General features: G+C 46.7%; 1 protein-coding gene across 14 annotated transcripts in view; it reads right to left on the bottom strand.

The window, feature by feature from the left end:
• RNF216 (ring finger protein 216) overlaps positions 1-18,133 on the bottom strand; it is a 77,807-nt gene that overhangs the window by 38,247 nt on the left and 21,427 nt on the right. For all 14 annotated transcript variants that reach the window (XM_027683687.1, XM_027683684.1, XM_027683676.1 and 11 more), the window contains 8 exons: positions 16,431-16,533; positions 15,406-15,570; positions 14,304-14,418; positions 13,882-14,021; positions 12,897-12,947; positions 11,802-11,939; positions 10,423-10,571; positions 9,898-9,976 (listed from right to left, as the gene is read on the bottom strand). In XM_027683687.1, the coding sequence (XP_027539488.1) occupies positions 9,898-9,976; positions 10,423-10,571; positions 11,802-11,939; positions 12,897-12,947; positions 13,882-14,021; positions 14,304-14,418; positions 15,406-15,570; positions 16,431-16,533 (940 nt within the window). The remainder of the gene's footprint in view (positions 1-9,897; positions 9,977-10,422; positions 10,572-11,801; positions 11,940-12,896; positions 12,948-13,881; positions 14,022-14,303; positions 14,419-15,405; positions 15,571-16,430; positions 16,534-18,133) is intronic.

Raw genomic sequence — 18,133 nt, 5'->3', positions numbered from 1 at the left:
CAGAGAGGGAATAAACACATGGTCCTTTCATTGTCTCCAAGAGACTTCTTGGGAATCTGACACCTCGAGCCAGACATTTCGTCCAGAGCCCTGCTCTCACCCCTCATCATTTGCAAGAAAAGTTATACCTCTAGGAGAGATTAGATGTCAGTTTGTTCTTTTAAGGCATCTTTTTGGGAGAGAGACTTGTCCTTTGCCAGAACAGACTGATCCATTTTGTGGTTGTGTTTTGCTGCTGCCCCATGTATTTTAGCTGTTTTGACTACTCGAAGACAAGGGAGTGTGTTTAGAGTTTACCTTCCCTGGCTGTCACTTACCATAAGAGTCAATGCGTTTTACAGCCAACGACACTTCCCGTTTCACACGTGCCCCCCTCTGAAGGGACAAGCTAAGGCAACAGCACAACTGTTCACACAAAGCCTCCAAGGGACACCAGATTCCCAAGTGGATGCTCTGCCCAATTGAGTGAAGAAGCACAGCTTCATTAACCAGAGACAGGCAATTTCTTATGCCCAGTATTCACAGGTTAATTGCTGCATCCCCAAAAGAACGTTCTTGTTCTGGTTTCGTGGCAGCCATGCTGCCTTACACGGAGCAGAGTGAGCTGCTTGCTGCTGGAGGATGCCCTTGGTACTACCAAGGACAACCTGAGCGCGACAGGCTCTCGCTGAATGCAAAACCAAATGCAGCCACTTTGCTTCCTCAGCCTTTGACACCTACCGGGGAAGGGGCTTCCTACTACAGCTCCAGCAACGAGGAGCACATGAATTTTATGATGCTTGAAGTGCTGCCAGGCAAAACACAACCCATCACTCCATTCCTCTGCTCCTGGAAATTACAGGTCCATTAACCCTTCTGTGATGTGAGGTGGTTTGCCCATCTGCAAGCAGCAAATAAGGAAGGAGGATGCACTTAGTGTGCTAAGGAGGGGAGACATTTCCAATGCAAACCTGCTTGTACAGAGTTCTGCTCCCCATTCTGATGTTATCACTTTATGATGACAACATTTCCTGACCCAGATTCTGTCTTGCTCCCCATTCCTCTGCTACAAGTAATAATTAGTAATGTCAGTGTTCTGGCTGAATTGCTACAGTCCCATTAATAATGCAAGAGTAGTAACAGAGAGAGCAGAAGAAGAGAGACTTGAAGGTTAAAAGCAATAGGAGAATGTGTTTTGGGGGGCATTGGAAGGGGAGGGGGGAGGAGGAGGAGAAATGCTGGCCTACTGAGATTATACACCATCCACTTCAAAACATATCATTCCTTTCAGGTGGAAGTGGTGGGTGAGTCAGTCATGGCTAATTAGAGGATAATATGCAAATACGAATGACACACAGAGGTGATTTTTACTAAACTAGAAGTAAACTAGTGTTTCACCTTCCCTTTCCCCCTCTAAACTTGCTGCCTCACCACTTCATGTTCCCATTTCTCTGTTACTCATGTTTCAGAGGTCAACAGTAACTGGGATCCCCACACATGACACACACTGAAATTTCCTCTCTCCAGAGAACTTGAGCAGAGACCAGCCCATACCTGCCCATCTACAGCCAAACCTTTAATGCCACTAATGCAGCTGCTCTGGGCACACCTTAACCTGAGGCTCTCATGAAGCTGTTTATGACATGTACTCTGAACCTAAAATAGAGCTGGGTTTGAACAGGTAACCCAGCATCTCCCTGTGCTTCCAAGGCCAGGAGGTCTTCTCCCAGCTGACAGCAGCTCCCTCGACAGTAACAGTTTCAGCCCCACATAGGGCACACAAACCTCCCCATGGCACTGAATAAAGCTGCTGGAACTGCATCCTCAACTGCATCACCTGGGAACTAGCTTTTTTATTTTCTCTCTTCCAGCTAAGACCAGCATAGAAAAAAAAGCAATAAAGGAGCCTACAGGTTTGGTGTTGATTCCTCAGCTGTTTCTGTTGTTGAATGTCCACTCACATGGACAGTGGAAGGGCTGAAGCGCCTCCTGCACACGAGGAAGGCGGCGTGTTTGGCACTGACTCTGGTCCAACATTGAAAAGCAGGGATCTTCTAAAGGGGTTAGTGGCCCCTAGTTTTCTTGAGGATTTATAAGAAATGTGAGCTCCCTTTGAAAGGTCTTCTCTTCTAGTGTTTGGCATTTACAGTTCCCTACATGGTACCAGGCCTCTTGTGAAGTGATACTGTACAAACCAACACCCGTGCCCTTTCCATTAGCTGAAATCACACACATCTCTCTTGAAATATATATTTCAATAAATCAAGCTTATCAGTGCAATTGCTTAACTGCAGCACAGCTCACTCTAGCACTAAAGAGAATTACTCCAAAGTCCTCCAGCACAAAGGGCTCAGATGACTACCCAGAGGGGATAAAAAGCCAGCAGGCTCATTGAGATGAGCTCACGGAAGAGTGGCAAAGGAGGAAAAAAACTGGAGGGATGAGCTTCAGAACTGCATGGTGTTTTCAGAGACCTTTTAAGTATCACTTCCTCTGCAGAGAGGAAGTGAGAGGAGTTGGAGGATCTCGGATACAAACAGCTTCCCCTCCATGACAATGAGAGAAAAGAATGGGTGTTTTTGAAATGAAAAAAAAAAAAAAAAAGGAAAGCAGGCCAGCCCTGAGCACACTGTGACCAAATTAGGAAACAAACTCTACTGACAGCCTCCAGAGTGGCCATGGTCTGCAGCAGCCTTGTATTAGCTCAGGAAGTCTGATGACTGTGTCATCTGCTGAAATCTGTTTATGTGCAAACAGAAAGGAGAAGCAAAACACCTCCTCGCACTCCACAGGCCAGGTTAGGCCATCTCAGGCTCTGGCCTGGAGGAGTCATCAGCTGCCCTGACATGATGCTATTCCAAACCTCTGCTGCTGACTCATGCCCCTCCAAAGATAACTCTGCCCTGGAAGCACTAAGGTACAGCAAAATGAGGTGTATGGGGCTTTTTAAGTGCATGTTTTAAGTGGTTAGCTGTGGCAGATGAAGCTGAGGTTAGAGATCAGTGATTACTACGACAGGAATGTGAGGGGGAGGAAAGAGAGGGAAGATACAGCTTCTTGAGTAAGGTTGGAACAATGTTTTTAATTTGGCTTAGGAACAGCCTTTTTCCATCCTCTCCAACCTCCGTTTCCACTGCAGCAGCAAAATGATAACCCTGCTCCAATACTCTGCAAACACAGAAGAGTTTTAACCTCAAACTGCCATGGAGGGCACCTGTACAGGACTCCACAGCAGTCCCAGGGCAGCTTGGTGGCATCGTACCTGTTGTGAGGACAGACAGGTGACAGAGGTGAAGCTGCTTCACTGTTTAAAAATAAAAAAATAATCAAACAAATGAAGAAGTCTGAGCTCTCTGGTCCATACAAAGATCTAGGGTGACCACGTTACATTACTCCCTCTCTTGTTCTCTGCATGAAATGGAAGAACACCTCTCCTCTTCCCTTTTATTTTCAAAGGGATCTAGGAGGAAAAAGCAAAGTTTCCAGCTCACCTCAGCCTGCAGTGGATCTCAGCCTCAGCACAACTACAGGTTTCAAGGTCCTTCCAGCCTTAGCAGTTTGGCTATGGGGCTTCTGCCAACATTCAAGGCAGCCAAGGGCCTTTCACACCCCAGCCAGGGTGCTCTTATCCAACCCCTCACGGAGTCCATCAGCTTATCTCCCAATTCACTGTCCTCACATCGCTGACCACCACAGGTGTGCTGCTGCTCTCAGTGGCCCCTCTGCCTAAACAGTCACAGGCTGTGCCCAGGGAGAGGTCAGACAAGATGCTGAGGCTTAAATTTCCATCTCCACTTGAAGTTGTGCTCAGTTTATTACTCGTGGACCTTTCCTCGGCAAAGGACAAATCTCTGGAGGGAAGGTAGCACTGCTACCCCATATGGACCTGACACAGAGGTATTCACTGGTCAGTGAACAGCAGGACAATTGCCTTTTCATTGAGTGGATATTGCTATAAAAGGCAGAAAGCAAGCACAGGAGTAAGCTTTGTTGTTTGAAATTGCACTGACTTACACAGTCTATTTTTAAAGGGACTAGTTTGAGTTTCTGCTTTCAGCAGCTTTTTTCTTCCCCTCCAAGAGACAGATACCCCATTTAATCTGACCTCTTTCCTCAGGTCCATTTCCAGGCTGGGCTTCACCCTCTCCTCCTCTGTCAGACTCATTTATCAAGTGAAGCATTTCCACATACCACTGCATAAATAGACTTGACCTTGTTAAGGCAGCAGCAGCACCTGAGCTCCCACTGATGGAGTCTCTCCACCTCTCCACAGCAATTAACCCAGCCCACTCCTACCCTCTTTCCAGGTGGGGTATTCTCAGAGCTCCTACAGCCCCTTCCTCTGTATCCCCAGGAAGGGTGGCAGGCAGATAGACAAGGCAAGGAGTGATTTTGAGCTGATTATTGTGCCTCCTTCTCTTCAACAGGGCATTTAGGAGTCATTACTGCTGGTACCACTCAAGTCTTGTAACTGCTCCTGCCCAGACCAGCAAAAATCGAGGTGTATAGGAGTATCCCTGGCACGTGGCTTGTTCCGCTTGCAGTTTGCCCAGCATAAAGCTGGAGATGAGAAGATCTGACTCTCAGCACTCCCCAGGCAACTTTGACCCTTCCCACCTTGATGGGGCAGCCCAGGGGGGTCAGTGTGTGTGCGCACTCTTCCTACACGGCACCGCACCACTCTCCTGTTATCTACCTTCCTTGAGGACTCGGCAATAAAACCTACTAGGGTTTTATCTGCTGCCTACAATCACCTCAACCCCACCTTCGACCTTGGTCCCTCCCTGCGGCCCATCCCTGGGAGGAGATAGGGAATCAGCATCACCGCTCGCCTGCCTGCAGCTCGGCACCGGCTCCGCTGCTGCAGCCGAGCTCCAATGTCCTTTTATGGAAGAAAAATGAAAATCGCCTGCCCAGCCGTGGAGAGCCTGAGCACAGAGCTGAGCACAGAGCTGAGCTGACAGACGGAAACTCGCCATTTGTTGTGGTTTTGGCACCGAGGGAGCCGAGCGAGTTCCCATGCGCGCGGCTCGCTTAAAAGGGGCGCAGCCGAGAGCGACGGAGCAGGAGGTGCCGGGGATGCAATGCTGAGGAGAACGTGGCAGAGTCAGGAAAAGATGTGCTGGACTGTTCTGCCAGCACGGACAAGCAGGAAACAGGCCTCTGGACCAAAGTGCTCCATTCCCAAGCCCCATCCCTGGAAGTGTCCAAGGTCAGGCTGGATAGGGCCCTAAGCGACCTGGTCTAGGGGAAGGTGTCCCCGCCCATGGTGGGGTCTTTAAGGTCCCTTTCAACCCAAACCATTTGGTGATTCTACCAAGACATGTAGTAAGGTTTTCCACACTGCATTTCCTTTTCTTCCTTGCCCCGACAAATCCTCCTAAGCTGCATTCCCACAGACACAAGAGGATGGGAATTTAGACACAGGCGTTGGGCCGTGAGGTCATTGCCACCAGAAGGGTATTAGAGGGGCTGCCACAGCGAGTGCCACCTTCGGCTCTGCTCCCCACTACAGCTGCGGGGCTAAGCTCCAAGTAACAATCAAATCCAAATAAACAGGCTGAAGGAAAAACATACGGATAACGGCAATAAGAATGTCTGAACAGAGAATGAGATGAGGCCACGGGACTCTCAAAATGTTTGTGCTGCTGTCAGGAAGCTGAATGAGACAGCAGACTTCAACAGCTGGGAAAACATGTTGCAAGACAAGGAGAATTAAATAATCCTCCGTATGTACATCCTACTCTGAGGCATTTTGGACAAGCTCAATTTCTCCAACCAGAACAATTTTTTTTTTCCATGTTGCATATACACCCTGCCAGCGACAAATCTTGATATAGTTTAAGCCTAAACCCACAGCACATCTGGAGTCAGGCAGGGCAGCTCTGGGCAGCGCAGCCCAGCCTTTAACACAGAAGTAATGGGCCCTGTGGTATGTGTTGGATGACATCCTTGGACAGCTGTGTCATCCTGAACACATCCCCTGCTGCTGGGGGCTTGATTACACAAACATTTCCTCCTGCACCCTATAAAACACTTCTAACTGGATCATAGGTGGGGCTGCCTTGTTACCCACCTCTGAACCACAAGCAGCTGTGTGTCCCATTGCTACACCAGGTACAGAGACCACGGTGTCACAGCATGGCCCTCACCTCCTTCTGTAACTTCAGGTCTTGTTGATCATGCAACAATTTATTTCAGCAAGACCACTCAGGCCAAAGCTTCTGCAAAGCATTTGGTGTGACTTACACTCATTAACAGCAGCAGTGGTGTCGTGTTGGTGCCCTGCTAAGAGCAGCTGTGTTCAGGCACAGCTCACCAGGCAGAGCTCGCTACAAGTTTAAACCTGTCTCGCTTCCAACAGAAAATGAAGGTTAAAAGCAGCTGGGTGCATTTGTTCCCAGCCAGCACCTCAAAAAATCAATCCTGAGACATTCTAGGAGCTTAACAAGACATCCCCTAAAATACCAAGTCTCAGTGCTGCAAATTAAAGCACACAAGGATTGCTGTGGCCAGAGAGCTTAACCTGAAGATGAAAAGGTGAAAGAGCAGAGATTTTCTCCAACTAACCCAGGCACATCAACACTCACTTGTCCAGTGTGGCAGTTCAGGCACCCAGCAGGCAAAGGCAGTCCCCAAAGTCCACTAAGGATGGACTAAGGAGCCCTGCACAGGAATGGCAGCTGCCCAGGCTGAGAGCAGTGCCATTCCACACCATGCAGCCATCACCCTCTGCCAGAACGGAGATAGACAACTCAGTACAACAAAGTAACAAAAATACTATGCTATGCAAAGGAGTTTTAAGGAAAAGTCTTGGAAATGCAAGTCCCTGCAAATGTGGCCTGGCTATGCAATGAGTGCTGGGGGTTTCAAGCTCTCCTCTGCTGCTCCGTGCATGCATTATTTCCATGGCAACAGCAGCTTTCACCTCCCCATCTCTTGCTGGCTGAAAGCCCTGCAGTGCTTTGTGCTGAGACTGCAAAGAGGGGAAACCATCTCCCTCTCCCGCAACGCAGCGCCAGGGACAGCGGCAGCAGCTGGGAACAAAAGCCTTGTCTTCAACAGTGTGGGGTCCTGGGAGGAGGGAGGCTGAGCAGAGAGGATGGGCTTCCTTTTCTGGTGGGAAACAGCACTTCCCCCACCGTGCAAAAGTGCACGCTCGCTTCCCAGTGCTGCACAACTCCACGAGCAACATGTGCCTTTCCTTGTTTTACAGGATCACCAGCTTTAGGTTCCCCTGCAGTGCTGGGAGGAGAAATGCACATCGTGAAAGATGATAAATTTGAGCACTGCTTCCATGCAGGGATCCCTCCAAGATGGAGGTTGACCAAGCAGGCTGGAAAAAAACTCCTGTCAGCGGGAAGGCAGCTCTGTGTGCACTGAGCAACCCACTGAGGAGCAAAACCTCCACACTCGGACAGGTCTGAGTGAAAGCTGCCTCTGCCCCAGCACCAGCTCACACTGCACACACGCAGAAAGGGTGGTTTGCACGACATTTTTCCTTGCCTAACTGAGCTTTTCCTCCACCCTGCTGTTTGTAATATTAAGATTCAAGCCCTGGCCACCTAGCTAGCAGCCAAACTTAACACCACACAGCTGGAGCCAGAGTGGCCCTGGCAGATGGTCCCAGCTCATCCCTGTGCTCCCCCTGCACTGACAGAGGGTACCAGCAGCTCTGCCCCTTGGCCAGGTTACAGTTTGCAACATTTTGGTCCCTGCAAGGCTCAAATGACTGGAACTACGGGTGAGATGCATAAGCAGTGACCTGGGTATGTATAGAGCTCTTACTGTGGAGCCCACATACAGATATACAGCCAAAATTAAAGCTTCCAGCTGGTTCCCATCACTTGCTTTACAACATATCCATAGCCGGCGCAAATGTGAATCAACCTCCCTGCAAGATTTGAAGGAAAGCCTGAGAGTATCAACATGAACTCCCAAAGCAAGACAAAGGCTCAGGTGATGGAGCACAGGGATACAATAGGTCCACCATCTGGTCCTCCTCTCCCCACCCTTGCAGAGCCCTGAGGTTTCAGGAGAGGCACATTTTGACCTTCCCCTTTCCACACTTCCCCTCACTTTAGGTTCAGCTGTGCGAGTGCAGTCCTTCCAAGCAGAGAGGGACTCCTTCCAGAATCAGTCATCACCACCACAGAGTCTGCCAGAGGCACTGCTAGCAAAGCCAAAGCATCCTCTCCAACCTCTCTGGAGTTCCCTAGATTAGCCCTTTCCTCCCTAAGGGCAACTGTTTCCTGCAAGGAAGAGCATTAACTGAAATTCTCCATTCTGGAGAGAGACTGAGATAGCGGGAACATGAAGCACCACTGCAGCTGATGCCGTGAGACACCACATCCTGCTCTCCAAATTCCTCACCCTCGACTTCAAATCCTAAAGTCGTTAAAGACTTTTCCTAAGAAGAGCACAAAGCTACTCAGCAGATTTTCAGCTAATGAATCAACACAAGCTGTCCAGGAAACCAGAAATCCAGCCCACTGGAATGCTGTAACCCCGGGGAGGGGGGGAACAGGCAGTACACGGGGAAGGAAATGAAACAGCAAAGCAGAAGGAAAGGAACATTTCAGCAGTGATCCCTCTTACCACAGCTACTCTGCTGCATTACACATTTCAGGGAAAAAACTTCAATTCGTTTTGCACACTGAAGGGTTCATGTTTTTCAAGCCTAAATTCTGTTCTGTGCTGCTGACATGTACATTTTGAAAACAATTCGGTTTTTGCAAAAGCAGTAAGAAAAAAACTGATATTTAAACGTGAATCAACATTGCCACCTAGTGCCTAACAAACGTCCTCGCTCCAACACTGGGACAATCTATCAGCTCTACATTCCCTTCCCACATGCAAGGAGTAGATGTCAGCAAAACCTGTCTGGAGATTAGACATTTAAAATGGAATTGTGCATCTTTCATAAGCAGATTTCTCCCCGCAGAAAGTTCAATTTTCATGTCAGAATGCAAAGTCCACTGCTGGCAACTTCAGCTTCTCCAGACAATACAGGCAAACAGGGATACCACCTCAGTGTGAGAGCCCAAAGCTATGACAGCTACAAGTGTAGGGTTAAAGCCCTTGAGAGGAATTTCAGTGGTTTGCAGAAATCTCTGCTGGGGGACAGACAGTTCCCCAAATCAAATTCATTGTTGTGGCTACAGTCACATAAGAGGCCTTGTAGTTTCAGTGGCAAACACTGATCCTGCCCTGCCTTGGCTCACTGGAAATGTAAGAAGGGTCCTGCACACATTCACAAGACTGAGAAACACATTTCTGTGCTTCTGTTTTTCCCCGGAACAGATGGTGCAGAAGCAGCAAGTTTTCCCCCACTCCATCCCCCCACTTGGCCTGATGATTCTCCTGTTATGGCCATTAGCAGACTGAGAGGAGCACAAAGATCTGGTGCCCTTGGAATGGCTGACATTTCAGCGAGCTCTTCCAGTCAGTTTTTCTGTCACTTCCAACTGGATCTCTATTCAGGCAACCATATGAAAGAAAAATGCAGATTCTAATTCCCTCAAGGATTGCATGTAAGGCTGTTTCAGCTCATTCTCAACTAAGTTTTATTAGATAAAAGATTACAATTTGGTTTTGACTTTTAAACATCCAGTTCCTTGTTCACCTAAACCACTTCTATATAGGCAAGACAACAATCTGCACCATCCATAAGCTCTTTTATCCAACATCTTTCAAGACAAGACAGGAATCCTGCTCTCTTATCAACAGTGCCCTGAAATTCATCTGTTCAGCCACACACTGAGGGATTATCAGTAGGATCCAGCAAACACTTTGTCTGCTGCTCTGTGGAGCCACGTGAGATATTCATTCATCTGCCGCTAGGAAGTGTGAGTTGTCCTCCCAGCTCTCCTGCCCAGCACTCCAGAAGAGACCAAATGGCAAATATCCCCCAATTACCTTTCTGCAGCGGGGATTAGGGCAGCTGAACCGCTTCACATCGTTGTCCAGCAAAGCTGGGAAGTTACAGAAGGGACACCTGCAGCCCAAAATAAGATGCCATTAATGCAGAGTGCCAAACATAGCTTTGCTGAAAGCAGATTTAGTCAAATAGCTGCGTGGAAGTTACTAAGGCTGCCAACCCAATGCCTGTCGCCAGGATGTGCTGACTGCTGCCTTTTTGCTCATATTTCTTCGATCACTTCCCTGTTTGCAATCAAAATATTATATGCTCAGCACTGCTTTTGACCGTGTAATTTAGAGGATCAGCACAGAGCTGGCAAGCAAGTCTTGGGGGAGACAAGTCTATTGAATTTTAATCTGCTCCTAGTCAAAGGCAGAATAAAAACAGACCTGGGAAGGCAGAAGCCTGAATTTATAATCCAGCTCTTTGAAAGCTGCCTATCTCAGAGTCAGCACGCATTTAGGGTTTCAGAGAACAATTTTCTACAGCAGTAAGTGCAGTATCCTCTGCAGGACACTCACCTGACAAGCTCATCTGCACAGGCAGCAGCCACCTCCTCCTCAGCTTTCCTCTCGTAGTATTTACAGAGGATGTTCTCTGGAAGCACTTTCTCCAGCTCACTGGTGGGGAAGGAACATGTGCAACTGCCTTCCATGCAGCTGAGCTCTGACTGGGGTTGGAAAGAGAACTCAGGTTCAGTATGATACAAGCAAAAAGCAAAACTCAGTACCCAGAACATTACCAAATACACCAGTGCAGAGCCTCGCTCAGAGAGAATAAGAGTTTAAGTCAGCAGATCCCAGAATGGTTTGGGTTGGAAGGGACCTTAAAAAATCATCCAGTTTCAACCCTCCTGCCCTGGGCAAGGAGAACTTCCACTATCCCAGGTTGCTGCAAGTCCCATCCAACCTGGCCTTGGACACTTCCAGGGATGGGGCAGCCACAGCTTTTCTGGGCAACCTGTGCCAGGGCCTCCCCACCCTTACAGGGAAGGATTTCTCCCCAGTTTTTTTCCCCAATACCTAATCTAAATCTACCCAAGATGACTGCCAGAGAATGGGCTCACTACAGAAAGAACAAGACTAGTTAAACAAACCAGGCCTCAAACAAACACCGGGCATGAAGATGCTGTTGACAGCTGGGATCACAGCTCACTCCAAGTCCACTGTGACCACGTCTTGGCCCGTTATTACTGTACATTCTCTGCTGAGAACCAGCACTCTGCTCACGAGCAGCATGGTGCATTCTTTTCAATTAAGTCATATAAAATACAGCTGCCAGTTTATACATTTACATGAAACAGATCCCAGAGCACAACAGCATCCCACAGTTTGAGCATCATATCCTGAGGCAAAGGAGCACATTTACCTCAGCGCAGGCTAATGACTTGTTTATAGCTCAGCTAAGTACCAGGATAATTGCTACCTAAATCAGAGGCTAAGAAGGTTAGTAGTACCATAGAGGAACCAACCCCCAAATTAAGTTGGGATCACATTGATATTATGAAGGATAAACACTCAGCTAGGAGGAGACCAGCCAAGTTAAGAGAGAGATAAGTGTTCTCTGTGCACATACCACTGGTTTATTAAGTGAAAAATAAAACCCAGACAAGTTATTGTTGTTACTATGAACGTTGCAGAAAGTTTTCCTAATAATCAAGTTGCTAAGCATACAGCACAAAAAATGGAGGTCAGTAACACTGAAATCCTGAGCAACAATCTCGTTGTGAAGTTGTTGGCTTCGCGTGATGGTGAGACCGACTTGGATTTCAGGAGACCATTCCATTCAAATATTTCCTGGGAAGCACATCTGTTTTAAGCAACAATGTGAAACAAACAGCACTGTCATCTCCCAACAGCAATCCATCCATTTTCCCCTTGTTCAGTTGTGAAATTCTTACCTTCCCAGAGCCAAAAACTGCCTCCTGAGCATATTTAATTAGGCACTCCTTGCAGAACAAGTGACCGTCTGCACACTGAGTCAGCTCTTCGAAGGCAAACTCCCCGTAGCAGCAGCGGCACTCGATCATCTGCCCGTCCTGCAGCCACCAGAGGAATCAGCATCAGCATCAAAACATCCATAGCTATAGCAACACACACACACAGACACACAACTGCAAGCCATAAACAATGCCAGCATTAATCCTAAAAACCAGCAACAGATACACACTGTTCCGTCAGAGATCCTGTTTGGTGGTCAAAATTCCCGAAGCACAACCAGAAACTCAGTTTTAAGTCACTTAATAGCTACTTGTCCTGCTTGACAGGTTCCAAAAAGCTACAGAACACATGGTAATTAATAATTCTTAGCCCACAGGCAGAGAAGCATCTTGGGTTTGGGAAGCTGCAGTGGCAGGGAAGTAGCAGAGTGTACACCAGCCATGGGAAAACCCAGGCTCGGATCTGTTACTCTCTAAAGGAACATTTGCCATCTGCCTGGAGAGACCTTGTCTTGGCCTCTTCACTGCAGGGGTGGAGAAGCTTGCCACTGCTAAAAAGTTCTCCAAAGTTCGAAGAGAAATGGGCACTGTGACCAAAAAGGTAACCCACAGCTGCTGCAGTGTTCTCTAAATTTTCTTGAAGTCAAAGACCTGATTTTCAAGGTTTTGAAGAATTTTTTCTTTGAGGAAGGCCTTCCCACCGGCCAAGCTCCAACAGCAGTGGATCTCTTTTAAACAGCCATAATGGTGGGAGCAAGAGCCAACCTGGTGCTATTCTATTGCAATGTTTGTTCTGAGCAGTGCAGATACAAGCTGAATTACTACAGATCATTATGTGCATCAATACTGTCTTGCTGGCCTCAGCTCTTGTCTACCTTTCCTAAAAGCCAGCCAACACACACTACACAGGTCTTGCCAGCTCAGCAAGAGCGGCACAGTGCAAATACAGCTTCAGAAAAGCTCCATTCTAGAAGCCAAAAGAATCTGTGAAGTGAGAAGTGCAAAACAGTGTCTATGCATAAGGTGAACTCAATAGATCACATTATAGATACTGACCTTCTGATACTGTTCCTCATTCATCTGCAGAGCCAGGAGGAAGTCTGCATGCTGTAAGAGAGACGTGCATCTGTATTTACAGAACAGATAAAGCAATTTTCCAAACTCTACACTCATTTACATTATCTCAGGACTTGCAAACCACCATAAAAGGCTCGCTGTCTGCTTATAACATCACTCAGCCCAGCCCTCCAATCCATTAAGCTATTTATGATTCAGCTAAAACAGATGGGAGAAGCAAAGGCAGCAAGAACAAAGAACTAAATTCTATATCATGGAGGGCTGCTGGTTCAGGTTTCCACGGGCAGAGATGATGTCACCCAACGGGCCCCTCCAGAAAACATGAGCTTTGTGTTTCAAAGGAGACACTATCCATCTGCCTAAGAGACAAGGATCTTCAAGGAGCTGCTTTAGAGAGGACTGTGGGTGCAGAGCTGTGAATTCAGTCCTTCCTCAGCCTATGAGGGGAAGACAACACACAAGCAAGTGTTCCAGGGTTCTGCTTCAAGACACACAGTTCTCAGCACAGGATGAGCCGTTCTGGAGCCACAGGATTGCCAACTTGTGGAAGGGAGAGTGAGTGGACAGCCTGCCTTGGGCCTGGTCATTACTCACCACCACCACTGAGCTGCAATTACAAGCCCTAAAGCAGCAGAGAAGCCTGCTAGCAGTTAGAGGAAAGAATTAGTTAGTAGAGTTTTTACCACTTTGCAGCAAAAAAAAGGCCCAGAATGGTGTTTGCACAAGTAGCAGCTGCACATTTAAGTAAATATGAAACTCTGTGCTTGGCTTCTTTCCTTCAAAATTGAGTTACTTGGGAAGAGACATATGTGTTAACAGGTAGGGAAGGGGCAAACAGAGTTATTCAATATTTGGTTCAGTGTTTGAATTTCTGTAAGAGACAGATTTTCACATTTAGGGCCAAACCCTTGACAGTTGTTGAAGTTGTTTGCACCAGAAGATCAAAGCAGCTCCTATCACTCACCTCTGCCATCTCTTTCACTTTCTGCTCATAGAATTCCTGCTCCAGCAGCACCGGTGGGAGAAGAGAGAGCTTGTCATAGGACCTCCAGTGCCGTCTCTTATTCTCCAGGAAGAACATGCGCTTCTCAATTTTCACGTCCCCTGAAGCAGAGTTAAAGGCACAATGAAATGGGAATGGAGCAGCCAGAACAAAGCTTAAACCCTTCGTCCTCCACCTGCCACCAGCTGTGTAACTTCAGCATCTCAAACAGCCCTGTACCAAGCAGAGGCACTAATGAAGAGGATCTCCAAAACAGATACCAGGCAGTGACAGAAACTCAGCTGTTTTGGGACCATATCCCCATTTTAAGAACAGTGCTTTCTGCTGCAAGCCAGTTCTGTTCACAGTAACAGAGAACACAACACAGGCAGCTTGGCATTTACCTTGCTCAAATTTGAAGTCTATATATGAATATTGATTCATTTCTTTCCTCCTTTTTCGTTTCCCACTGGTTTCGGGAGACAGCTCCTGCCATTTTTTGATAGCATCTGAAAAGGCCTAGAAAACAACAGACAGACTTAAATCCTGTGCCTGGAAGAAAGCAAAAGCATACACTTCAAGCTGAAGCACAGTACAAACATTGGCATAGGACTGATCCAAAAACTAAAAAGCCAAACAGCCAATATAGAGGCAATTTTACATCCTTCCTCTGCTCACCTTGTTATGTACTCATAAAGTAATCATTCCATCAAAACAAACTAGTTGAATGGTACTTCATAACACCTCATCTAATAACTTGCATCACAGTGCAGTAATAAACAGAGTTGGTCTGGGTTTTTTTTGTGGCTGGGTTTGGTTTTTTTGTTTAAAAAACTGAGGTGAAAAATACTCAGTGCTCAGTCAATCAAGTGAAGAGACAAGAAGCTTTTGTTTTAGTTAAGTCATGGAATAGTAGAGAAAGAAGCTCAAGCAAGGGGAGTGTATCAGAGAAGCAGATCCAAGTAAAAAGCCTGAAGCCACACTGACATTCAGTTTGTTGATACTTAAAACAAGTGTCTTTGCATCTCCATCACAGCAAAGCTCTTATGTGGAATACAGGACTCATTCCACAAGTCATAATAAGAAGAAACAGGACATTGAGGCTTGGGCTTCTTTTCAATTACATGCAGTCAGTTAACTAACAGCAGCAGTTAAATGTTTTAAGATTTAGCTAAATGTCTGGGTTTTATTGGCAATTATACTGCACTTCAGCAGCAACCGTAGGGGAACACTTCCCAGTTTAATGCATCACCCACCATCAACTAGACAGTGTTTCCCCAGCTCTCCCATTAGAGAAAGTAAAAACTTCCTGCAGCATTCTGTCTGGCCAATAAATTTCAAAAATCTCCGCTAAATGGATTAAAACTTCTTAAAAGGAAAGGAAGATTATTATAAAACCCATAATCACACACTAGCAGATGGTACAGTAAGGCAAAAGACGTCTCAGTGCTCTCTGCAGACATGAGAGATAAGCCTAGGAAGGAAAACAGACTTGAGCTGGAGAACCTTTCGTGTGATTGCATAGTGTCCCTTGAGCTCGTGCAGTGCCCACTTGATGTCCTGGCTGCTCAGCATTTTGAAGTCTGCCATGAGCAGGTCAGCTGCCTGGATAAAGCACCGCTGGTCGAGGGGGGCAAGTTTGGAAAAGTCAAAGTAGTCCACTTTAGGCACCTAAGGAGAAAATGAAAGAGATTAAAAGGCTGCTATAAACACACACAAAAACACCCCAAATCGCTCTTTCAGTGATCAGGACCTTCTGCAAGACCACCCAAAATTCAGGTTATGTGGCACCCAGTTCTGAGCACCCATATAACAATCACCTATATAACCAGAGCATGGCATAGGTGTGCAGCCTATTGGTCTGTGTGTCTGTGTAGGTGACCTGCACAAGGTAAAATATAGTTTTAAACCATTGTGTGTGGCTGCATGAGACAGCAAGGAGAGGGAATATTTAGGCTACTATAAAGGGTGAAGCTTTATTTGGCTCGAGGTTGAGAGATGCTTCCAAGGGTAGAAAAGGGTATCCAACATTTCTCTCTCAGGCTACAGAGAGCTACTTCAACATACTCAAAGCTCAGAGAATTTTTTTGTCAAATGGACTTTTAAAAACAAATAAAATCAAGCAGCTGTAGGGAGATTCGCAGTTGAGAGACCAAAAGGCAATGCCTAAAGGCCTCCCAAGAGAGACCTGAGGGTCGAGGGTACTTCATGGGAGAACGACTGTGGAATTCTTGTCTCAGTTATCAAAATGAACACTTCAGATGGGGCAGTGACAGGCAGGGCAGACGGGCGCTGGAGGCAAAGGAGCAGACACTGCAGCTATGCCACAGCAAAGTCTTGGAAATCGTCTTGCAAGCAACTAACTATTGCTATTTAACACCGTCTTAAACATGCCCAGGGGCCTCCTGTGAAAGCACAGCTCAGTCAAGCACTCTGCAAACACACGCTAATCAAACCAGACATCCCAAGGTCCACTCAGGCTGAACAGACTGGCCCAGAGGCACACTGGGGATGAGGATCCTCTCACTTGCCTTTGTCTCATCTTGGCTGGCAAGCAGACTGCTGCTGGGATTCAAAACCACTCTGCCTTCCTTCTTTGGGTAATCTGGATTTTCCAGAAGAAAGTTACAAAGTCTGAAAAGATAAAATTTACATATGTGAAGCTTGTATGGGTAAGCTATTAATCATCTATGGAAAAAACAGCCTAAAAATCCCTGCAAAACCGGTGAAAGGTTGAGGTCTTCCTGAACAAAATATTACAGATTCAAATTTGAATTAAAGCCTCCATTCTCAATCTACCATCACATTAAAGCAACCAGAGCAACCTGGTCTAGTGGAAGGTGCCCCTGCCTGTGGCAGGGTGCTGGAATCAGGTAATCTTTAAGATCCTTTCCAACTCAAACCATTCTGTGATTCCACAAATAAAGCAGTGACAAAAACATGTTTAAACTATGTGTGCATGCAATACACACTCTGAATACAGGTTTCATTGTAATAAAGCTTGAAATTACACCAGCGTTATCCAAATTCCAGTAGAAACTGGTCTGGTGAGAACAGCACTCAGAAAATAATCACTAAAATTGCTGACAAAATTGCATAATAGCCTGTAAATGCAGCATACCTGAGGTCCTATCACAAATAGTTATGATTGTCAGGTAAATGTAGTTGAAATGACTATTTTAGCTTAGAAAAGACTCAGCAAGCGGTTTCCAAATATGCTATTGCTGGAGACCACAAACACCCCAGCAGCCCTTCTGAAAGGGCAGCCTGCTGCAGGCTGTCGGGCTCAATCAGACTCTCACAGTTTGTTCTCAGCCCTCACCAACCAGCTGTGCTGGCTGGGTCAAGTAACAGAAGCTATTCCTCAGTTTCCCCAGCTGTAGAATAAGATCCCTCTGAAAGGAGCCAGGACAAGCAATTAACATTTGTAAAACTATTGGAATGAGAAGGTGCTAGGCTGCAGCAAAGACATAATTGCAGCTAATTTACATTCCCGATGTCAGAAATCAGGCCCTAATTAAGAAATCTGAACTGGCTGGAAGCATTAACCCACTATCAAGGCACGATTACTTTAGCCCTGCTTTCACATTCAAAGCAGGGGCATTTCTTTTTGCTTAATCAGGTATTGACATATTGAGCCAGAAGCTTTTGACCGAGTGTGAATGCTCCCGCACACAAAAGCTGAATAGATGATACCCTGCTAAGAGGAGCTCCCACATCTTATCTTTCACATCAGTTGGGTTTTAAGACGATCATTTCGGGAGGGGAAAACAACAAAATATCTCGGCACTGGGCATTTAATAGCTTTCAGCTCCCAGCTCCCCCCATCCCTTTGGTGAAAGATAACTGTTTTAATTCAACACAACGGCAACTTCAAGGAGCTCAAACCGCAGCTCAAACGGTCAGGATACATTTGAACTATCCTGCACGCTGCCATTTCAACACTCAAGGTTTTTGGGGATGTTAACCTTCAGTGTCTGACAATTAGTTAAGTGGGTCCGGGCGCACAACCACACACACTCACGGCACTGTTCATTAATATCTGCACCACAGGACACAGAGCTGGTTAAAAGCCTCATCCCTGCCCAAACCCAGCCACCCTTATTTATTATATTTCAAGCCTGATTCAGCTTGACACACCGTGGAGATCAAAGAGTCCCTGCCAGCGAGGCTGACCAGTGCTTTGACCCATTTGTTCTCATACAAAAGCTGCAGTGACAACTCAAAAGATAGT

This window comes from Neopelma chrysocephalum, unplaced genomic scaffold (assembly GCF_003984885.1).
Source record: "Neopelma chrysocephalum unplaced genomic scaffold, ASM398488v2 Primary Assembly neopelma1_65, whole genome shotgun sequence".
Taxonomy (NCBI): Eukaryota; Metazoa; Chordata; class Aves; order Passeriformes; family Pipridae; genus Neopelma; species Neopelma chrysocephalum.
This window is presented reverse-complemented; position numbering and strand designations above follow the sequence as displayed.